At 45.2% G+C, this 21,733-nt stretch overlaps 1 protein-coding gene across 1 annotated transcript in view; it reads left to right on the top strand.

The window, feature by feature from the left end:
- WDR97 (WD repeat domain 97) overlaps positions 1–21,733 on the top strand; it is a 327,470-nt gene that overhangs the window by 89,656 nt on the left and 216,081 nt on the right. The window contains exons 5-6 of the mRNA XM_069221060.1: positions 9,188–9,306; positions 19,140–19,809. Coding sequence (XP_069077161.1) covers positions 9,188–9,306; positions 19,140–19,809 — 789 coding nt within the window. The remainder of the gene's footprint in view (positions 1–9,187; positions 9,307–19,139; positions 19,810–21,733) is intronic.

Raw genomic sequence — 21,733 nt, 5'->3', positions numbered from 1 at the left:
CTATCCCTACCTTTTCCACTAAATGATAGCCATTGGATAGCAGCCCACTGCTTTTGAGGGACATCCTGTACAGCACAGGCCCTCTCAAGTGCAGCAAACCACTTGTTAATGTCATCCCCCTCCTTATAAGGGGGAACTATCTTGTGCAGATTCCTGGAATCATGCTCTTTTGCAGGATGACTATGGGGAATACTGCTGCTGCCACCATGGGTATCTAAACCCAACTTCTGTCTTTCCCTCTCTATGTCTAAAGACTGTCTATCCAAATCCAGCTGTTGCTTCTTGAGCTTCAGTCTGGTTTGTTCCACTCTCTATCTATTGAGCTCCCTTTCTAACAATCTGTCATCAGGGTGGGTGGGAGGGACATTTCTAGATACAGAGGTATGATGGGAATGAACAGAAGGAGACCTGTCCCTTACAGAGGGCACCCTAACAGCTTGGCTACCAGCATAATGTGAGAGCACACCATTAGTATGGTGTGATTCAATTTCTGTACCAACTATGCTAGACTGTCTAGTAATGGGCAGGCTGAGAAGTTTCTTTCCTGAACCTTTTCCTGGGGGAGTCCCTGGATCAGATTGAGAACCATTAGCTACTTTTTCACCAGATTGGGCACTTATGGCCTTATCCTGTACTCTAAGCATATTAATTAACAGTTCTAAGGAAGGATTCTTCCCTACACTCAAACCTCTCTCTATGCAGAGACTCCTTGCTCCTTTCCAGCTAAGGTGATCATATGCAATTTTGGACAGTTCAACATTTTGGCCTGTACCAGACATTTTTTAGAGAGAGTTAAAGTGATAGAAAAAGAGAAAAAAGTTTTCAGAACTTTTTGGAAAGACAGAAAAAACTTTTTAAACTTTTAAGAACTTTTTGAAAGTTTTAGGAGTACTTTTCAGCACTTAGAAAAGAGTGAAAAGAGGAAATGCAAAACTTTTTGGCTATGTGTATATACACTGACCTTGTTTTGTATATTTTTCTCTTATGAAAAGTACAATGACAAGAGTGGTAAGTAGTCTCAAGCACTTATCCCACCACTGCACAACCAATGTAGGAGGCTGGACTGGCTTGTAGTGAGTACCAAGGGGTACTTGCACCTTGCACCAGGCCCAGTTATCCCTTATTAGTGTATAGGGTGTCTAGCAGCTTAGGCTGATAGATAATGGTAGCTTAGCAGAGCAGCTTAGGCTGAACTAGGAGACGTGTGAAGCTACTACAGTACCACTTAGTGTCATATGCACAATATCATAAGAAAACACAATACACAGTTATACTAAAAATAAAGGTACTTTATTTTTATGACAATATGCCAAAGTATCTTAGAGTGTACCCTCAGTGAGAGGATAGGAAATATACACAAGATATATATACACAATAGCAAAAATATGCAGTATAGTCTTAGAAAACAGTGCAAACAATGTATAGTTACAATAGGATGCAATGGGGAAACATAGGGATAGGGGCAACACAAACCATATACTCCAGAAGTGGAATGCGAACCACGAATGGACCCCAAACCTATGTGACCTTGTAGAGGGTCGCTGGGACTATTAGAAAATAGTGAGAGTTAGCAAAATAACCCTCCCCAAGACCCTGAAAAGTGAGTGCAAAGTGCACTAAAGTTCCCCTAAGGACAAAATAGTCGTGTTAGAGGAATAATGCAGGAAAGACACAAACCAGCAATGCAACAACTGTGGATTTCCAATCTAGGGTACCTGTGGAACAAGGGGACCAAGTCCAAAAGTCACAAGCACGTCGGAGATGGGCAGATGCCCAGGAAATGCCAGCTGCGGGTGCAAAGAAGCTTCGACTGGACAGAAGAAGCTGAGGTTTCTGCAGGAACGGAAAGGGCTAGAGACTTCCCCTTTGGTGGACGGATCCCTCTTGCCTTGGAGAGTCGTGCAGAAGTGTTTTCCCGCCGGAAGGACGCCAACAAGCCTTGCTACACGCAAATCGTGCGTTTGGCGTTTTTGGACGCTGCTGGGGCCCAGGAGGGACCAGGAGGTCGCAAATTGGACCTGAAGAGAGAGGGGACGTCGAGCAAGACAAAGAGCCCTCACTGAAGCAGGTAGCACCCGGAGAAGTGCCAGAAACAGGCACTACGAGGATGTGTGAAACGGTGCTCACCGAAGTTGCACAAAGGAGTCCCACGTCGCCGGAGACCAACTTAGAAAGTCGTGCAATGCAGGTTAGAGTGCCGTGGACCCAGGCTTGGCTGTGCACGAAGGATTTCCGCCGGAAGTGCACAGGGGCTGGAGTAGCTGCAAAGTCGCGGTTCCCAGCAATGCAGCCCAGCGAGGTGAGGCAAGGACTTACCTCCACCAAACTTGGACTGAAGAGTCACTGGACTGTGGGGGTCACTTGGACAGCGTCGCTGGATTCGAGGGACCTCGCTCGTCGTGCTGAGAGGAGACCCCAGGGACCGGTAATGCAGCTTTTTGGTGCCTGCGGTTGCAGGGGGAAGATTCCGTCGACCCACGGGAGATTTCTTCGGAGCTTCTGGTGCAGAGAGGAGGCAGACTACCCCCACAGCATGCACAAGCAGGAAAACAGTCGAGAAGGCGGCAGGATCAGCGTTACAGAGTTGCAGTAGTCGTCTTTGCTACTATGTTGCAGGTTTGCAGGCTTCCAGCGCGGTCAGCGGTCGATTCCTTATCAGAAGGTGAAGAGAGAGATGCAGAGGAACTCGGCTGAGCTCATGCATTCGTTATCTAAAGTTTCCCCAGAGACAGAGACCCTAAACAGCCAGAAAAGAGGGTTTGGCTACCTAGGAGAGAGGAAAGGCTACTAACACCTGAAGGAGCCTATCAGCAGGAGTCTCTGACGTCACCTGGTGGCACTGGCCACTCAGAGCAGTCCAGTGTGCCAGCAGCACCTCTGTTTCCAAGATGGCAGAGGTCTGGAGCACACTGGAGGAGCTCTGGACACCTCCCAGGGGAGGTGCAGGTCAGGGGAGTGGTCACTCCCCTTTCCTTTGTCCAGTTTCGCGCCAGAGCAGGGGCTAAGGGGTCCCTGAACCGGTGTAGACTGGCTTATGCAGAATTGGGCACATCTGTGCCCAACAAAGCATTTCCAGAGGCTGGGGGAGGCTACTCCTCCCCTGCCTTCACACCATTTTCAAAAGGGAGAGGGTGTCACACCCTCTCTCAGAGGAAGTTATTTGTTCTGCCATCCTGGGCCAGGCCTGGCTGGACCCCAGGAGGGCAGCTGCCTGTCTGAGGGGTTGGCAGCAGCAGCAGCTGCAGTGAAACCCCAGGAAGGGCAGTCTGGCAGTACCAGGGTCTGTGCTACAGACCACTGGGATCATGGAATTGTACCAACAATGCCAGGATGGCATAGAGGGGGCAATTCTATGATCATAGACATGTTACATGGCCATATTCGGAGTTACCATGGTGAAGCTACATATAGGTAGTGACCTATATGTAGTGCACGGGTGTAATGGTGTCCCCGCACTCACAAAGTTCAGTGAATTGGCTCTGAACAATGTGGGGGCACCTTGGCTAGTGCCAGGGTGCCCTCACACTAAGTAACTTTGCACCTAACCTTTACCAGGTAAAGGTTAGACATATAGGTGACTTATAAGTTACTTAAGTGCAGTGTAAAATGGCTGTGAAATAACGTGGACGTTATTTCACTCAGGCTGCAGTGGCAGGCCTGTGTAAGAATTGTCAGAGCTCCCTATGGGTGGCAAAAGAAATGCTGCAGCCCATAGGGATCTCCTGGAACCCCAATACCCTGGGTACCTCAGTACCATATACTAGGGAATTATAAGGGTGTTCCAGTAAGCCAATGTAAATTGGTAAAATTGGTCACTAGCCTGTTAGTGACAATTTAGAAAGAAATGAGAGAGCATAACCACTGAGGTTCTGATTAGCAGAGCCTCAGTGAGACAGTTAGTCACTACACAGGTAACACATTCAGGCACACTTATGAGCACTGGGGCCCTGGGTTACCAGGGTCCCAGTGACACATACAACTAAAACAACATATATACAGTGAAAAATGGGGGTAACATGCCAGGCAAGATGGTACTTTCCTACAACTGATCAATATTGTTCTACTTTATAATACTCAGTTTATCCTGGACAGAAGGATGAAGGGCTGAGTGGACCCATGTTAGACTTTTCATCCTTGGCGTGTTCTCCCTTAACTTTTTGCCTCTGTTTCCCAGGTTGTTGATGTGTGGTGGACTCTGTTTTTGCTGTGTTTGCTACTCTGGGCACTTTACCACTGCTAACCAGTGCCAAAGTGCAAGTGCTCCTTTACAAAATGTGTATGTAATTGGTTCATCCATGATTGGCATATTTGATTTACTAGTAAGTCCCTAGTGCAGTGCACTAGAGGTGCCCAGGGCCTGTAAATCAAATGCTATTACTGGGCCTGCAGCACTGGTTGTGCCACCCACATTAGCAGCCCCGTAATCATGTCTCAGACCTGCCACTGCAGTGTCTGTGTGTACAGTTGTAACTGTAAATTCGACTTGGCAAGTGTACCCACTTGCCAGGCCTAAACCTTCCCTTTTCTTACATGTAAGACACTCCTAAGGTAGGCCCTAGGTAGTCCCAAGGGCAGGGTGCAGTGTATCGTTAAGGTAGGACATATAGTAATGTGTTTTATATGTCCTGACAGTGAAATATTGCTAAATTCGTTTTTCACTGTTGCAAGGCATGCCCTCTCATAGGTTAACACGGGGGCTACCTTTAAATCTAATTCAAGTGTAAATTCCCTTCGCGAGCGGATAGACATGTGGAGTTTAGGGTCTCTGAGCTCACAATTTAAAAATACATCTTTTAGTAAAGTTGATTTTAAAATTGTGTGTTTGAAAATCCCACTTTTAGAAAGTGAGCATTTTCTTGCTTATACCATTTCTGTGACTCTGCCTGTTTGTGGATTCCGTGTCTGGGTCAGTTTGACAGTTGGGCTGTTTGTACCTCTCTCTAGACAGTGACACAAAGGGAGCTGGGGTGTAGTCTGCATATCCTGATGAGCCATCTGTACTAGGAGGAAGGGGGAGAGGGGTCCCTCACACATGAAAGGGCTGTGCCTGCCCTCACACAATGTAGTCTCCAACCCCTGGTGTGTGTCTGGGGGATGGCCTGGGCAAGGCAGGATTTCACAATCAAGAGAGACTTTCCTTTGAAGTAAGCCTACTTCAAAGGGCAAAATGGGCATAAGAAGGGCACCCAAAACCACAGACTTTAGAACACTTCTGGAAACCAAGAGGAACCTCTGTGCTTTGTGGAGCTATCCTGCAGTTGCTGCTTCTGCCTGTGCTAGAGGACAAAGACTGGACTTTGTGGTGCCTTCCTTCTTGTGAAGATCTCCAAGGGCTTGATTTAGAGCTTGCCTCCTGTTGTGTGAAGTCTCAGGGACAGCAAAGACTTCTCTCTGCCAGCACCTGGAGCCTATGGAAAGACTCCTATTCTGCCAAGTGGTGCCCATCCAGTTCCTGGGACCCTGAGAAGGGAAGCTGGAAGCCCAAGAGTGAGAAATCCACATACAGACCACCGTGTGGGGAAAACATCGATACGACTCCTATCTGTGACTGAAAAATCTACGGCCGCCAGTTTCGCAGCTGAAAATCAATGTTCGCCTGCAACGCGACTGGAAGATCGATGCCCGCAGCTGGAGAAACGACGCGCAGCATTGCAACCCGCGCTGTGTGGTTTTCGGACAATCATGTGGCAGAATTTCTGACACAAACACCACTGGGCGTGTAAAAATTACGCACGCCCTGCCCAGACCCGAGAATGCGGTTGGAATCGACGCATCGCTCTCCTGCAGAGAGAAGAAACGAGGCACGTTGATTCGACTGAAGGAGAAATGACGCAGGGTCTCACTCGTGAGTGAAAACGAAAGCCCTTTTTGATGCACACTCGCTCGTGCGGGGTTATTTTTGACACACCCAGGTACATTTTCATGCTAACAGCGTTAACGCTGTTTAAAATTACATGAATACTCTTTTTGGTTTTTAATTGATAACTTGACTTGTGTATTGTGGATCTTTGTTGTTTTGGTCTTGTTCTGTTTAGATAAATATTGTCTATGTTTCTAAAACTGTGTTGTGTCATTTTGTAGTGTTTTCATTAAGTTACTGTGTGTGTTGGTACAAATACTTTACACCTAGCACTCTGAAGTTAAGCCTACTGCTCGTGCCAAGCTACCAAGGGGGTAAGCAGGGGTTAGCTGAGGGTGATTCTCTTTTACCCTGACTAGAGTGACGGTCCTTGCTTGGACAGGGGGTAGCCTGACTGCCAACCAAAGACCCCATTTCTAACAACCTATCAGGATTCAAACCTGTGATCTCCAGGTTACACACAGATGTCTACATTATATCTACTAATCCACTAAACTATCCTACAAGTTAAGATGCACTTGTAAGATGTATTTGGGTTGGTGGTAATAAAAGTGTGTATAGGTATGTCGGTTCCATCTTCCCATGGCATCTTTGTTTTTCATGGAGGCTTCTTGATGTTGCAGGATCCACGTTTTTAAGGCCAATGGCAAGCATGTTGTATGGCAATCAAAACAAGGGATTGGAATGGGATTATTGCAAAATCTTGACTGTGTGCCTGTTTGTGTATGTGTTCTCATTTCTTGAGTGCTTTTGACACATGCCATCATTTTTGGTTGCATTGGTTCAGTTCTATTCTATTCTGGGCACTTATAAAGTGCATGGCTACCAAGAGGGCCTCCCAGTGCTGAAACAACAGTACAGGCTCCAAGTTCAACCAGATCTATAGAAATAACCAGGTTTTCAACTGTTTCCTGAAACTCAGGTCATCTTTCATCTTGCATATACTAATAGGCAAGGAATTACATAGTTTAGGAGCAAGATAGGCAACGGAGCGACCACCACTTCTAACCTTCTGGACTTTAAAGGTCATCATGTGAAATGAAGTCATGGATCTTAAGATCCTCGTAGGTTTGCCTGGTTGTATCAAGTGATGTAACAACAGAGGGCCCTTTTTGTAATGCACCTGATGGCCCATGCACATGGCTTTAAATTGAATCCTGTATTTGACAGGTAGCCAGTGCAGAGGAACCTGGGAATTTGTGACATGATTACACATGTGCATGCCCAAGATTAGTGGAAGTATGTCACAATGGTTTGCAGACAAGATATTGGTGACACTGGATTGCTCTGCAGATATCACTGTTAACTTTGTAGCTTAGAAGTTGGGATACACGTCAGTAGTTTAGAAGTTGGGATCACCTGGCGGCCCAAGCCTGAAACGACCTTCCCCTGCATGTGAGGAATGCCGCATTGATCCGGGAATTCAGAAAAGGACTTGGCATGGCTGTTCGAATGAACAGAGCACTGCGAAGTAGCTAGCAATGCCAGCTCCTTGAGACCCGCATGGGTGATTTGCATGCATCATAAATCCTGATTGATTGACGTTGGGATACACAATGGTTTATGTTTTTTAGGCTTCTGCAGTGGTTTGCCGATTGTAGTTTGTATTTCTAAATCCTGACCAGATGTTATGTTGGTTGGTTATCTGGATTATTGCGTGATTGACACACCAGATTTTTTACTTGTGTTTTCTGGTGGCAAATGTCATTTTACAGAGTGTGTCTTCACATCTGAATTCATTTCACACTTCACTCAAAGAGCAGGCGAACAATCCAGACAGGATGGGTGGGGGCACTTTGTATAACATTTTCCAAGAAGCTTTTATTAAAAACCACTATTGCCATAACTACGCATTTTCATAAGCACAAAACAATGCCATCCAGCTGTGCCTTTAAAAATCCAAAGGCTGGTAAGTATGTTGCCAATGTACTATTTATTTTCAGAGTAATCTCTAGTTCCGGTAGCCTCAGTTGAGTGTGAAAGACTATATTCCATTTGAGACTCAGTATTTCTACCCACTTGCTCAGTTTTTCCTCCTGTTTGATACAGCTGAACATGCTCATGTTCATCGCTCAGGGATCCCTTCATTCCGCCCTTCATGACCCACCTAGGGATCAATGGGACACCATAGGCTTAGGGCCTGTATGAAAACCACCTTTCCCCCTTTCCTACAGGTTCAGAGAGAGAGATTGTGATATCTCAGAGCTCTCTCAAGCACTTAAGACCTACTTGTTCAAGTGAGGTCTTTATGGACTGGACATATGTAAGCCAAATGCAAGACCATAACCCTGACTGGCATTCAGCAAGGTGTGCAAAAGATGAGGATGCCACTCAGTGGTAGGGTTTAAGGTGGAAGCAGGCTTCACCCCCCCCCCATAGATCTGTTACGTTTTTTGGTTCTTGAGCCTTAGTGCTTGTCGCCACTGGTGTAACATAAGCCCGAACAGCCCGGCAGTGTGGGGGGGAGGGTCAAGCTCCAGGGGGCCCCCTCAGCAAAAGTGGTAGGTGGTGGGCCAGGGAGGGGGACCCTCCATGTACTTTGCAGATTGAACCCCTCAGGTTTTGTTACGCCACTGCTTCTCGCAGTACCCCCTGAGTGTGCACTCTTGATTTGTTACACCCAACACAGCAGGTGGTTTGGCTTATAATTAATGTCATAGTTATATTGGGTCATCGATGATCTTCCAGCCCAAGCACTAGATTCCCACTAACTCCGCCCCATCACAAATCGCTCCTGTGAGAATGCTATCAATGTTATACGGATTGCCCTTCTTTAGTGGGACCCCATTCTTTCCATCCTCCCCCTCTTCCTGGCTGTATACATGGGTAATCGGTCATAACGCTATTCATGAGACTGGGTGGGAACGTGGGGCGGCGATTTACATTGATTGTAACTACCTTCACAATTCTAGAAAATAAATAAAATCAATAAAGTGAAAGGTGAAAGCAAACTTGATGTACTGTTGGATCTTATGGAATTTCTCTTTATTATGAAAAAAGGGCTTCACAATTGACAGAGTTGTAAAAAGGCTCATTAAACACTACACAAATCCAGTAGACAATAGCTAGACAGCAAGTCCCAAGCCTTGGACTCTGGGACATCATTGCCCTCCATCTCTGACATCTGCCATGGAAATTATTCAAATGAATCACAGACTAGGTCACTTCTTGCTGCGGTCTTTGTTTAACCCAGCCATGGTTTAACAGAAAGGACTGTTAAAATTTTAGTGTTAAGTGTAACTTACTATAATCTCAAATTTAAACTAAATGTTTCCTTTTGTCCATGAAACTTTGGTGCTCACAGTTTTACTGTTTTTCTCTTTCTAGACCCATCACTGGAATTGTTTATTCCGATGCTGCCAAGCTCCTGGTCACCTCCTCTGGCACTTCCATCAAGGTGTGGGATGAAAACTGGAATATCCGAACCATATTCGTTGGACATACAGGTAAAACAGTGAATCTTCTTTTTCCTAAACCCCCATGTGAATGGGAGGTCCTTCCAGCACACGAGAAAACCTCACCATTTGGGTACAGTAAAGACTGAAAGCAATTTGCCCCTCAAAGTACTGGCCTGACCTTCAGACCCCTAAGCTTTACTACAACAGTTCCCCAGCCTTTTACCTGACAGACCTGCAACACACCACAATGTTTTTTATTCTCTTGTTTAGTGGTTAAGGAAAACCCTTTCTAATGCCAAAACATCTGTTGAAGAAACAGTTCTAGAGCCTACTTGAAGTCTGGACATGTTTGTTCAGCAAAGGTAAGTAAGTTCGATATCGCAAAACGCCAAGGGTTTCCCTCACAGCATCCAATGCTGCCTCCCACTTTAAATGTGCTATTTAGAGACTTTTACCTTCTAACTTCAAGCGATGGCGGAAGAAAAGAAACTAAAATGCTGGTAGTACTGAATCTACATAGGGTCTGATTTAGAGATTGGCAAAGGGGTTTTCTTCTCTCACAAATGTGACAGACATCCCGCCTGCCGTATTATGACCCCATTATATCCCACGGAAATCGTCTTACGCCAGATTGAATAACCATCATGTTTGTGACAGAGTAGCTCATCTGCCAAGATCTAAATCAGTAGTCTGCTTCTGTGAAGAGTGCCAAGGTCATGGAGAGAGAGCAACAAAAGGAACTTCTAAACGCTGAGTTAGTGAATTAAGAATTCTTGCTCAGTGCTACATCAGAGGCGAGACAGCATGAACGACTGCGTGTAACGTGGGAGAATAAGATGGCAGTAGCTAAAATAACATTATGTCTGATATTGTGGTATTAGCAAAGCAAATGTATGCAATTCCTCACATCTCAACACCTCTAAGAACTTGGGGAGACATCCAGACCACTCAAAGGCCTTATTATCCACCACTGATAAACTGACATGTGATGCGTAGGACATTCCTGTGCCCATGAGAAACACGTTGTGGACAGTAGACATATGTAATGATCTGTGGAAACACTACGTGCCGCCATAGATATTGTGCTTCAAAGAAACATTGTGCCGTGGCAGAAATTGTGTCCATCCTAATACTGTCTAAAATATACCAGGATTCCCCTTGAATACACACACACCCAATTGTTGGAGTGTTTGTATGTATGTGAAATAAGGGAAATGTGTGGTGTGTGTATTCAAGGGGAATCCAGGTATATTTTAGGCATTATATAGTGCTCCGTCCCCTTGTTGTGAGAAGCATTGTCTTTAATTTTTAGAGTTTAGTGCATCCTAATACTGCGCCAGAACATACAGCAACCCCTCCCCCTGCAACCCTGCCAGGTAACCGATGAAGTCCATCAGAAACCATGTGTCAGGCTAAAAACATTACATCGGAAATATTATGCCAATAGAAATGCCATCCTAAGAATCCCACAATAAAAAAAATGATGATAATAGTGACATCCTGACTTCCAATCCATGAAAACATTTCTGCAGATTCCTGTGCTTAAGGTAATACCCTTTTGTTCTATTGAAATAAAACAATTCTCCCAGAAATCTTTGAGACAAAACCACTCCATGAAACAGGAATGCAATCTGCACACTGTGCTAGAAAATGTAATGTTCACAGAAAAACAAACCCCTTCACAAATACTGTCCCTGAGGTATCAGAATTTAGAAAACTGTGCCAAAAAGGTTTAGTTGCCCTGAAGACTCTATTCTAGGACTATTAATGTATCTAGAATATCACTGCATCAGTGATTACTGAACCAGAAGAGGCAAATCCCAATAAGACTGTGCCAGAAAGACCCAATGAACACTGGAGACAGTAGTTCCCAGAATGCAGTCCCAGGCCTGTGGTTGTGGTCGATGAGCTGGTAAAGAGAAAGGTCTACCTTCTCTCCACAAGAACTGCCCACCACCCCTGAGAATAACCCAGGCAAGCTGCTGTCAGTTCACTGCTCTAAACCTTCTCGCCTTGTGCCACAACCGTTGTGGTTAACAGGTAGGTTTTTCTATCCCCACATATGACGTGGCCCATCAGTTGTGTGTTCAGGTCCCAGCAGCTCAGCATTTCATGCTCACAAATTAGGTAAACTGAGTGGCATGAAAGGGAGTAATGGAAACATCTGTTATTTATATTGCTTAGGAGCAGTAAAGAATGTGGAATGAAGCCTTGATTCTCTTTCACACCTCTAGCTTGACTTTCCATCCTGGTGTAAGGATAAAGTTTGAGGTTAGGCTTTGAGTTAGACTTACTGCTAGGCTAAGGCTTATCGTTACACTTAGAGTTAGGATTGGGTAAGTTTATTGTTTAAGTCTCAGGGCAAGGATAACTGTAAAAGGCGGTTTTAGAAACAGTGTTAGGTTTAGCCTACAGCTTCAGTGTCAGACTTAGATTTGTAGTCGGATTCAAAGTTAGGGTAGTGGTGGGTTTAGGGCGATGGTAAATGTGTTTGGTTAAGGATTAGGTTCAGAGCTAATGCTAGGGTCAAAGATCAAGGTGTGTAGAAATGATAGTGTTATGTGTAGGTTGAGGAAGGATGCACTGGTTGTCAGAGTAGTAGCTAATGACAGTATTTACAGCTTTCACTGTTTTGAAAATCATGGTGTCATTAAAGATATATACATGGCTTATGTTGTGTGTTTAAACTATTATCCTGATCTTTCAAAGAAGCAACTAACAACATCCATTGTGATAGGAACAGATCAAAGAAGGTGCCAACACACCAAGACCTTTAAAACACAGCCCATTTCATGCCAAGTGAGACAAACAATTTGAAGTGCAATAAACTGCCCAGAAAGCAAGTCTTCAGCTTCTTGCACTTCTAACTTTTTACTTCTTTCCCTTAAGCAAAATTTAAATCCACTCCTCCATCACTCTTGTAGCATTCCTTCAGATTGGTCCTATTTTGGATACAACTTTGCAAATCAACATGCGAAAATAGACCTCTAGTAACTAATTACTGTACAATGTAACACTTTTTAGTCTATTCTTCTAAACGGTGTACACTGAAACATCATCCTTATCTCAGATTTGATCCTCTGTATGTTTCATAAAATCATCAACTGTAACTCTTTTGACTTAATTAACTGCTGCAGAGTCACCTACAGATCTCTCAAGATGAGGATGAGCGTGAGTAGTAATGGATCTCCATGAACAATACCCCCAACATTGTAAACTCCAGTCTTGACAAACCCCTGGTATTTGCACCACCAGCAGTCTCCAACTTCAAAATCACTTTCCTTAATTCTCTGGTTCTGTCTTAATGTGACACCCAAAGATCCTTTTCTACACTGCGTCAAAACTGCCATAGGCATCTGCCAGACAATGAAACCGCCAAAGAGGTTAAATCCTCCAAACGTTAATCTCTTCTAATGTCAGATTCTTGTTCTTACCCACAAACCTAACATTCAGTGAAGACTTTGAATTCTCCTTGCCGCCATTGAAAACTGCCCAAAACTAAAACTGCGGCTGATCTCACGGAACTTGCTTCATCTGTCTTCATCGCATGCATCCTACAGCAACATCCAATATGGCTTTCCCTCGGTCGCACTTACTTCACACATCAAGCATCCAACTGTCTTCCCTCTGCCTGATCCCACTGTTGCTCAGGCATCCTTCCATTCCTCTCCTACAAACCAGCTACGATGGCTCTTTCCAGCACTGCATGAGCCTGCACACATAGGACCAGAATGCCTGTTCCTTGTGCCTTTAAATACACCCTAGTGGCAATGACCCGCGCTTCAGCTCTACTTACAGTTGCTAAACTCTACCTTCCTACAAGCCAACACCAGTCAAATTCCTAGCGAAATCCATTTAACATGTGCCCAGAGCACTACGTACCAAAATGAACAGCTTGATACCACAGTCACAAATCGAACTAACAACCATTCTAAAAAGACCAACTTTTCACTGATCTGATCAACAATGAAAAATTTCCTAGCTATCGTAACGGAAAGTTTCAATTCTATTAAGGACTCGGAGGCGAGGATTATGCCTTGCTTTCTTCACTTTATTAAATGAGCAGCCAAGAAATTAATACAAACTACAAGTCCCATGAACAGTTGGCAAAAATGAGTACAGTATTAACCAATGAACAGTAAGAATTTTGACCAATTACTAGAAGGCAGTCCATAATAAAGTCCCTTGTTTGTGTGCAGTCTTCCTCTTTCGAAGCGCGAGCCAGTCCAGAACGATCATGAAGCCTCTTGTTTTGTGGTATCAGATCCTATGAAAAATTAAACAGATTAAGGAAAAACGTACATTCTGAAACAAATCAGGTTGTTATTTTAGTTAAATAAATACATTTTTTTTTTTTTTTAAATGCAGTATAATAATAAGTATGAGAAAAAACGTGAAATATATAAGATAGAATTTACTTACTAAATACGGGGTGGGTTCATTAAAAAAATTGCAGTATTATGAAGGTGATCAGGGTGGGATAATCCTCGCCACCGAGTCCTTAATAGAATTGAAACTTTCCGTTACGATAGCTAGGAAATTTTTCATTCTATGTCAGGACCGGAGGCGAGGATTATGCTAGTTTAAAGCTCATTGACAACCAACTGTGCTATGTTTAGAACTGGTTTGAAATAAAACCTTTTGAAGGTAGAATCTGATGACCAGTCTGCTGCATCAATGATGTCTTCCAGACGAGCACCTAAGTGGAATGCTTTAGAGGCCATAGCTCCACGAGCAGAATGTGCACCAAAAAGGGAAAGATCAATGCCCGCTTCTTGCATGACCCAACGAACCCAGCGAGCAATAGTAGGAGAAGAAACAGCCCTATGAGGTTTACGTAATGAAATAAGGAGTTGATTAGGCATTGTACCACGCATAGTTTTGGAGCGTCAGGAAAAGATGGATAAGATATAACCCTGGTATTAGTTTTTGTGCGTCTCCCTACCGTAAACGAGACTCCTGAAGGAGAAAAGGACCTATGGGAAATGTCGAGAGCACGAACATCAGAAACCCATCTACAAGAAACAAGACAAAGTAGCATGGCTAACTTAGCCGAAAGCTCCTTTCTGGAAAGATAGTGATTATGTTGCCAAGATAGGAAGAGGTTCAAAACTTGATTAACATCCCAAAGGAAAGAATACCGGGGCTCTGGAGGCAAAGAAAGTCTTATACCCCGAAGAAGACGACACACCAGTTTATGTTCGCCGACAGGGAAACCATCAACCACCACGTGTCCAGCCGAAATCGCGGATCGATAAGTATTAATAGAACGATAAGCTAGACCTTTGGAAGCGAGGTCAGCAAGGAAGTTCAGGACATGAACTACGTGTGTTTCCACAGGATTAAAACCCCTTCGCAAACACCAACGGGACCATCTTCCCCACGCAGATCTGTAGCGCTTACAAGTGTTGGGGGCCCATGCTTTGGATAATAATTCCTCAGCCTATTGCGAAAGTCCCGGCACCGACCAGCGTCCCCGGAAATCCACCACGCCATCAAGGTTAGAGAACCCTCGAGGACCATCTGATGAGGGGTACCATTCGGACTGAGTAGAAGCAAGGGAAACAGGGGGAGTCAGATTGGAGAATCCCAAGAAAGTTCCAGAAGAACCGGAAACCACACTTGAGACCTCCAGATTGGAGTTATGATCACAATGGATGCCGATTGACGACGCACCTGTGCGGATGTTCGAGTAATCATTGCAAAGGGAGGAAAAGCATAAGCTTTCTCCTGACTCCAATCCTGTAGAAATGCATCCGTAGCTGTTGCCAAAGGATCTGGCCTCCAACTGAAGAATCTGGGAATCTGATGATCCAACCTGGAAGCAAAGAGATCGATCGAAAACGGTCCCCAAAGGTGGGACAGAGAGGAGTAAACTTCCGGATGAAGTTTCCATAGACTGGAATCCTTGAGGTGTTGAGAATGAAAGTCTGCAATCTGATTCTGGCTTCCCGGGAGATACTGTGCTGTCACAGAAACCTGATGGTCCAGGCAATACTGCCAAAAACTGGACGCCAGATTGGAAAGTGTTTCGGAACGAGAGCCACCTAGATGATTGATATATCGGACCGCCGAAATATTGTCCATCTTCAAGAGGACGTTCGACTTGATAGAATCCTTGGTCCAACATTTGACCGCAAATGAACCGGCTAATAATTCGAAACAATTTATATGTAAGCTCTGTTCTTGTAGTGACTACGTCCCTCCAGTAGAGAAATTGCCACATCGAGCACCCCAGCCTACTCTGCTGGCGTCTGATTCAATAACCAAACCTGGAACCGAGTAGAAAATAGCTCTGCCGTTCCAGGCTTCCATATGTGAAAGCCACCAACGGATTTCTTCTACCGCTTCTTGTGAAAGAATCACTTTTTGAGAATATGATAGGCGTTTGCGCAGATGGGTTGCCTTGAGCCTTTGAAGAGCTCGGTAATGCAATGGACCCGGGAAAATTGCCTGAATGGAGGAGGAGAGAAGTCCTATGAGGCGGGCAATCTGACGCAGAGAGACCTTGTGTTTGACCAAGGTACGACGAAGTTCGTGACGTATTTTCGGCATCTTGCGGGAAGGAAGGCTTAGAGTTGCGGATACCGAATCGATAGTGAAGCCTAGAAAAATCAATTTTTGAGAAGGGATTAAAAGAGACTTGGCCTCGTTTATGATGAACCTTAGGTTTTGCAGCAAATTGACGGTTGTCTGTAGGTGCGTTGAAAGTTGTTTGGGACACTGGGCCAGGAGTAAAATATTGTCAAGGTAAACAATTAACCGAATTCCCTGAGCCCTGAGGTGTTCCACCACCGGTTTGAGAACCTTGGTGAAGCACCACGGGGCTGAGGAAAGACCGAATGGAAGGGTAGTGAATTCGAAAGTTTGATTGCCCCAGAAAAACTGAAGAAAACGTCTGTGGGGTGGATAGACAGGAATGGTGAGGTAGGCGTCTTTTAAATCGAGACGAGCCATCCAATCTAGAGGGCGCAAAACATCTCGAAGAAGGTGGATTCCTTCCATTTTGAAGTGGCGATACACAAGCCACTCGTTGAACTCTTTTAGATTGATGACTGGTCGGCGACCGCCATCCGTTTTGTCTACTAGGAAGATATTGCTTATGAAACCCCTCGGATGTAGGGTTGTTGGACAAATGGCCTGTTTTTGTAGCAAATCTGAAATTTCGGTGTCTACTAAAAGGGAGTCTTGCGAAGAGAACACTAGGGGGTTTGGAAGCGAGAACTGTGTGGGAGTTCCCACAAATTCTATATGGAAACCTTGAATTGTCTGTAAGACCCATGCATCTTGTGTGATTTGATTCCATTCGTGGATAAAACTCGCCAAACGACCCCCTACTTTTAGAAGGGAAGAAGGGAGAACACTTACCGTAAGAGGTTGCTGATGAAGATCCTCTGCCACCACGATGTCTGAAACGTCTGGCCCTTGTTGGGTAGAAGTTGGCAAAGCGGTTGTGATCTTGGAACTGAGTCTGCCTGGAGCCTTGCCCTCTGAAGGAGTTGGCTGATTGTGGCCGGCCGGACGAGCGGCCCCTTCCTCGACCGGCCCCATAGAAAATCCGAGAGGGAAAAAAGTTTTTCATTGAAGGGTGTGCCTTGTCCAGGAATGTGAAAGTATTAACAAACTTCCCTATCTCCTTTATGAAGGGTTCACCAAACCAACCCCCTTGCGCTATCGGACCTGCTTCAGAATCAGCCAGATCCCCAAGTTTGGGGTCCACTTTAATTAATAAAGAACGTCGGCGTTCGGTGGAAAGGGCGCAGTTAGCATTTCCCAAAAAAATTATAGCGCGTTGAGCCCAACCTGAGAGAACCTCAGGAGAAATTATAACATCAGAAGACTTAGCATCCTCTGCCATGTCCAAAATCTTTGTCAAGGGTCCCAAGACATCAAGAAGTTTGTCTTGACATGCTCTCCAAGACCTATCAATTCCTTTCTTAGGGTCCTTTATAAATTTTTGAAGAAAGGTAGACATCTTGGGGTCTAATTCTGGAGTGATGGCTACCTTGTCCGCCAAAGATGGTCGTGGGCACTCTGCTCGAAGACAATTACGAGAATCTTTCTCCAGCGGTTTCCTTATACGTGCCGCAACATAAGCTGCCACCTTGTCAGATGGCGCCCATTCAGACGATCTAGCATGGATAATATCATCTGGATCCAACATGTCTGAGATTTGAGGAGCAGATTGCGATCCAGGAGGAAGCCAAGATCTGGATGGACTGGCATCCGTTTCCTGATCTCCAGACGAATCACTGTGAGGGAGAGTTGGTGACAGAGGCCTTGAGGAGAGTAGAGGAAATGAAGAATCGGAAGGAGTGACCAGAGAATTCCTAACTCTATCAAAGAGGTCCACATCAATACCTAATTCACGAGGACGCTTAGTTGGAGGCGCGTCTGCAAAGGTATCATTGGAGGCAGGGGGAGCGGAAGGGATAACAGGAGGGGATGAAAATGTTGCGCATTCGCACACTATCTGTTGCGATAGTCTGTCCTCATGGGGACCAATTGCCTCAGAGACGGCCCTATAAATGGACGCGTCCACTGCATCAAAGAATTCCTCCTCCTCATTAGGATCCATATCCATTTTAGAAAAAAAATGGGAACAATAAAGAATAATAATAAACAGTAAAAATAGTTTCAGAAGTTCCTTCTTTCTTCTGTTGTTTTTTTTTTCTTCCAATTAATATATATATCTGTATATATGTATACAACTGGGCGTCAGTTGATAGAGTGTTTTGCACTCAATTGCGAGAGGCTAAAGCCAGGGACAACTACACCCCAGTGCACAAAGAAAATAATTAAAGGGGTTGCATGCCTGGGAGAATGTCCCAAAAGTCAGTATAAGAATAACCCAAAGGGTTAAATGTAAAGAAAAATAATATATATATATTTAAAATACTGACCCCTGTGCAAGGGGCGTCAAAGCCTTTCTTCAAAAAATAATTTTTTCCAAGTAATTACAGACCCAGCAGGGCGTCGCTCTCCAGGCAGAGTAAATCCGTTTAAACTGAATTGAAACGAACGAGCGCGTCGAGGAAAACACCCTTGTTGCGCTCTGAGGAGAAAGAAATACGCGCGTCTTGTTCAGCGCGTCTCCTCAGCCTGCGTTGTCAAGGTTACCTTCCCGACAAGCGCCCTCTGACGGTTGTCGGGAAGGTATGTGCACGAAACGAAACGCTCGCGAAAGGGCGAAAAAACGCTCCAGCGAGTCGGAAAAGTGTAATAAATAAGAATATAATAAAACACAAGAATATAAGCATACACAGAAAAATAACCATGAGAAACTCAAGAGTTCTAGAAAAAACGACTTATCTGGGCTGCGAGCAGCGAAGAAAGAGGAAGACTGGACACAAACAAGGGACTTTATTATGGACTGCCTTCTATTACTTGGTCAAAATTCTTACTGTTCATTGGTTAATACCGTACTCATTTTTCCCAACTGTTCATGGGACTTGTAGTTTGTATTAATTTCTTGGCTGCTCATTTAATAAAGTGAAGAAAGCAAGGCATAATCCTCGCCTCCGGTCCTGACATAGAATTTACATGGCTTCAAAAGCAACACAGAGTCAAACTCACATTCCTTAAAACATGCTCAAAGGGGTTCCATTAAAAACACTCCTCTCTTTGGAAGCAGCAGTACGAGGCAGATGAACCTGTTCTGCCCTGTACCAAGGATTGTTGCTGCTGCTATAAGGGCTGGAATAGTTTAGGCACATAATCCGAGTCTCTGGTCCTGGTATAAAATTACATTACACATCCCTTGCTGATATAGCTGTAGGAGAACATAGTGTAGAGGCTATAGTATTGTGGTATTTTGATGTGGTTTTAATACACATCCTTGAGGTTACGACCATTCTGATCCTCTATGACTCTTTCTGCAGGTCCTGTCACAGCTTTGGCCCTCCATCATGTGGGGACACTCTTCTTCTCTGCCTCATTGGATGGCACAATACGCACCTGGGACCTTGAGACGGCGGATCAGGTGGATGAAGTGCAAGTGAAGGAAGATGTGCTTGGCCTGGTCATGCACGGAGAAGGGCACAATCTTGTGTCTTACTCTAGCTTCAGTATGGATCAATGGCAAGTGAAGCATCTCTATGATCTTTTTGCAATAGTAGGCTCTCAAGTGACGGAAATTACAACAGTGGACCTGAGCCAAAAGGGGAGCTTTCCCATCCGGGCCCTATGCATCTGTAAAGACTCTGCCCTACGGCTGTTGTCCGTTGACACGGCCAATGTCATTTGCACCCTGTTGCTGGACAAGCCTACTCAGGTGGCCGCTGTGGACTACTGCCTGCCTCTGGAAACACTTTTCGTGTTGACTGACCATGGACACCTCTTGAAGGTGAACACACTAACAAATCCCATGAGCGTGGTAAAGCAGCTGCCACCTACGAGTGCCTCCCCCAGGTTCTCCTGCCTCAAGGTGTACAGCTTCATCATGGACTATAATGAGGCCTTTTCTTACTGGACGAAGGTGGTGGAACAGAAAGGGGAAAGGCGGCCACGGAGTCGAATACAGCTTTCTCTCAGTCTCAAGGAGAAAAACAGGTGAGGACACATGAATCCCTTAGAATGGTATATTCTAGTTATCCAAGAATCCATCCTTCTTTGGGCTACAAAGACTTTATAAAAAATAATTTTTCAAAATTCTTACATAAAATTAAAATATTTATAGTTTTTATTCAGCCATCGGTCTAGTATATTTGGAAGTAGTGATGTTGCTGTTTTTACGGCTGGGGACCTTTCTAAGGCTGGGGCCGTTTTTAGGGCTTAGAGTTAGGGCTGGGGCCGTTTTTAGGGCTTAGAGTTAGGACTGGGGACCATTTTTAGGGCTGGGGCCGTTTCTACGGCTCAGGGTGAGGGCTGTGACCGTTTTTAGGGCTGGGGTCGTTTTTAGGGCTCGGGGCTGGGGCAGTTATTAGGGCTTAGAGTTAGGGTTAGGGCAAGGCTGTTTTGGGGGCTGGGGCCCTTTCTAGGGCTGGGACCGTTTCTAGGGCTCAGCGTTAGGGCTGGGGCCGTTTTTAGGGCTTAGAGTTTGGGCTAGGGCCGGTTTTAGGGTTAGGGCTGGGACCATTTTTAGGGCTGGGAGTGTTTATAGGGCTGTGGCCGTTTTTAGTGCTCAGAGTTAGGGCTGGGGAAGTTAACCCTCCCAGTGGGCAGGAAAGCAGAGTTCAGGAGTAGTTAACCTGGGCATGGGTTTAATAAAGATACCACAGAGCCATAGAGCCCAGGATGGCCTGTACTGAGGCAGCACTAGTAGTTGCTGCCTACCAACTCACAAAGAAAACAACTTGCACTAAAGATAAAGGGGCTGATTTAATTAAGAGCCCTTAGCGCCATCCTAAGGACACATTAGCATCATTTTTATGACGCTAACGTTGCGGTAGATGGCCAAAAACGCTGCGCCATATTTACAAAGTGGCACAATGCATTGCACCACTTTGTAACACTTTGCGCTACATTGTGCCTGCATCAGACATAATGTATGCAAATGGGGCGTTCCCCCGTTAGGAGGGCCGAAAAAATGGTGCAAGGAAATATAAGAGATTCCCTTGCGCCATTTTTTTTGGCACTTTTAACGACTGCTCAAAGTAGGGGTTAAAAGGGGGCATGCCATTGAAAACAATGGGCCCCTATGTACTCTCCAGGAGTAGCGCCAAAATTTTGACTCTACTTCTGCAGAGTACATCAATAGCATCACAAATAGTGACAATATTTCCCCATCCCCTGTGCCACGGTGTGCCGTCACATATGGTGGCGGTAGGGGGGGGTAATGATACTCCTATCATTGCGCTAAGGGGCGCAAGGAACGAGCGCTTCACTGGTTGAAGCGCCACTTTTCTTAAATCAGCCCCATAATTTCTAGCACTTCAAAGGGACAACATGTGGCGGCGATCTGTCACACAGGTGGCACAGGCTGTGCTCCCAATTGTTGGGTTACCCAAAACACTAACAACTCATAGATCGTTTGGAAAATCCAGCTAAATGTGCTCTGAAAAGAGGGCCCCTTAAGGAAATTGAATAAAAACTTAAGATTACTTGTTTTTTCCATCCTAGACTTTTGGGGCCATATTTATACTTTTTGACGCAAAACTGCGCTAACGCAGTTTAGCGTCAAAAAATTTTGCGCCGTCTAACGCCCTTCTGAAGCGCCATGCGGGCGCCGTATTTATTGAATGGCGTTAGCCGGCGCTACCAGACCGGCGCTGCCTGGTGTGCGTGGAAAAAAACCACGTACACCAGACAGCGCCGGCGTAGGGGGAAAATGGCGTATGGGCGTCTTAAAATGGGGCAAGTCAGGTTGCGTCGAAAAAATCGTCTTAACCCGACTTGCCCCATTTTTTAACGACGCCCATCCCCCATCAACATGACTCCTATCATTGTAAAGATAGGAGTCATGCCCCCTTGCCCAATGGCCATGCCCAGGGGACTTCTGTCCCCTGGGCATGGTCATTGGGCATAGTGGCATGTA

The sequence above is a fragment of the Pleurodeles waltl genome, chromosome 2_2 (assembly GCF_031143425.1).
Source record: "Pleurodeles waltl isolate 20211129_DDA chromosome 2_2, aPleWal1.hap1.20221129, whole genome shotgun sequence".
NCBI classification, from domain to species: domain Eukaryota; kingdom Metazoa; phylum Chordata; class Amphibia; order Caudata; family Salamandridae; genus Pleurodeles; species Pleurodeles waltl.
The sequence above is the reverse complement of the archived record's forward strand: the minus strand, read 5'-3'. Positions and strand labels throughout refer to the sequence as shown.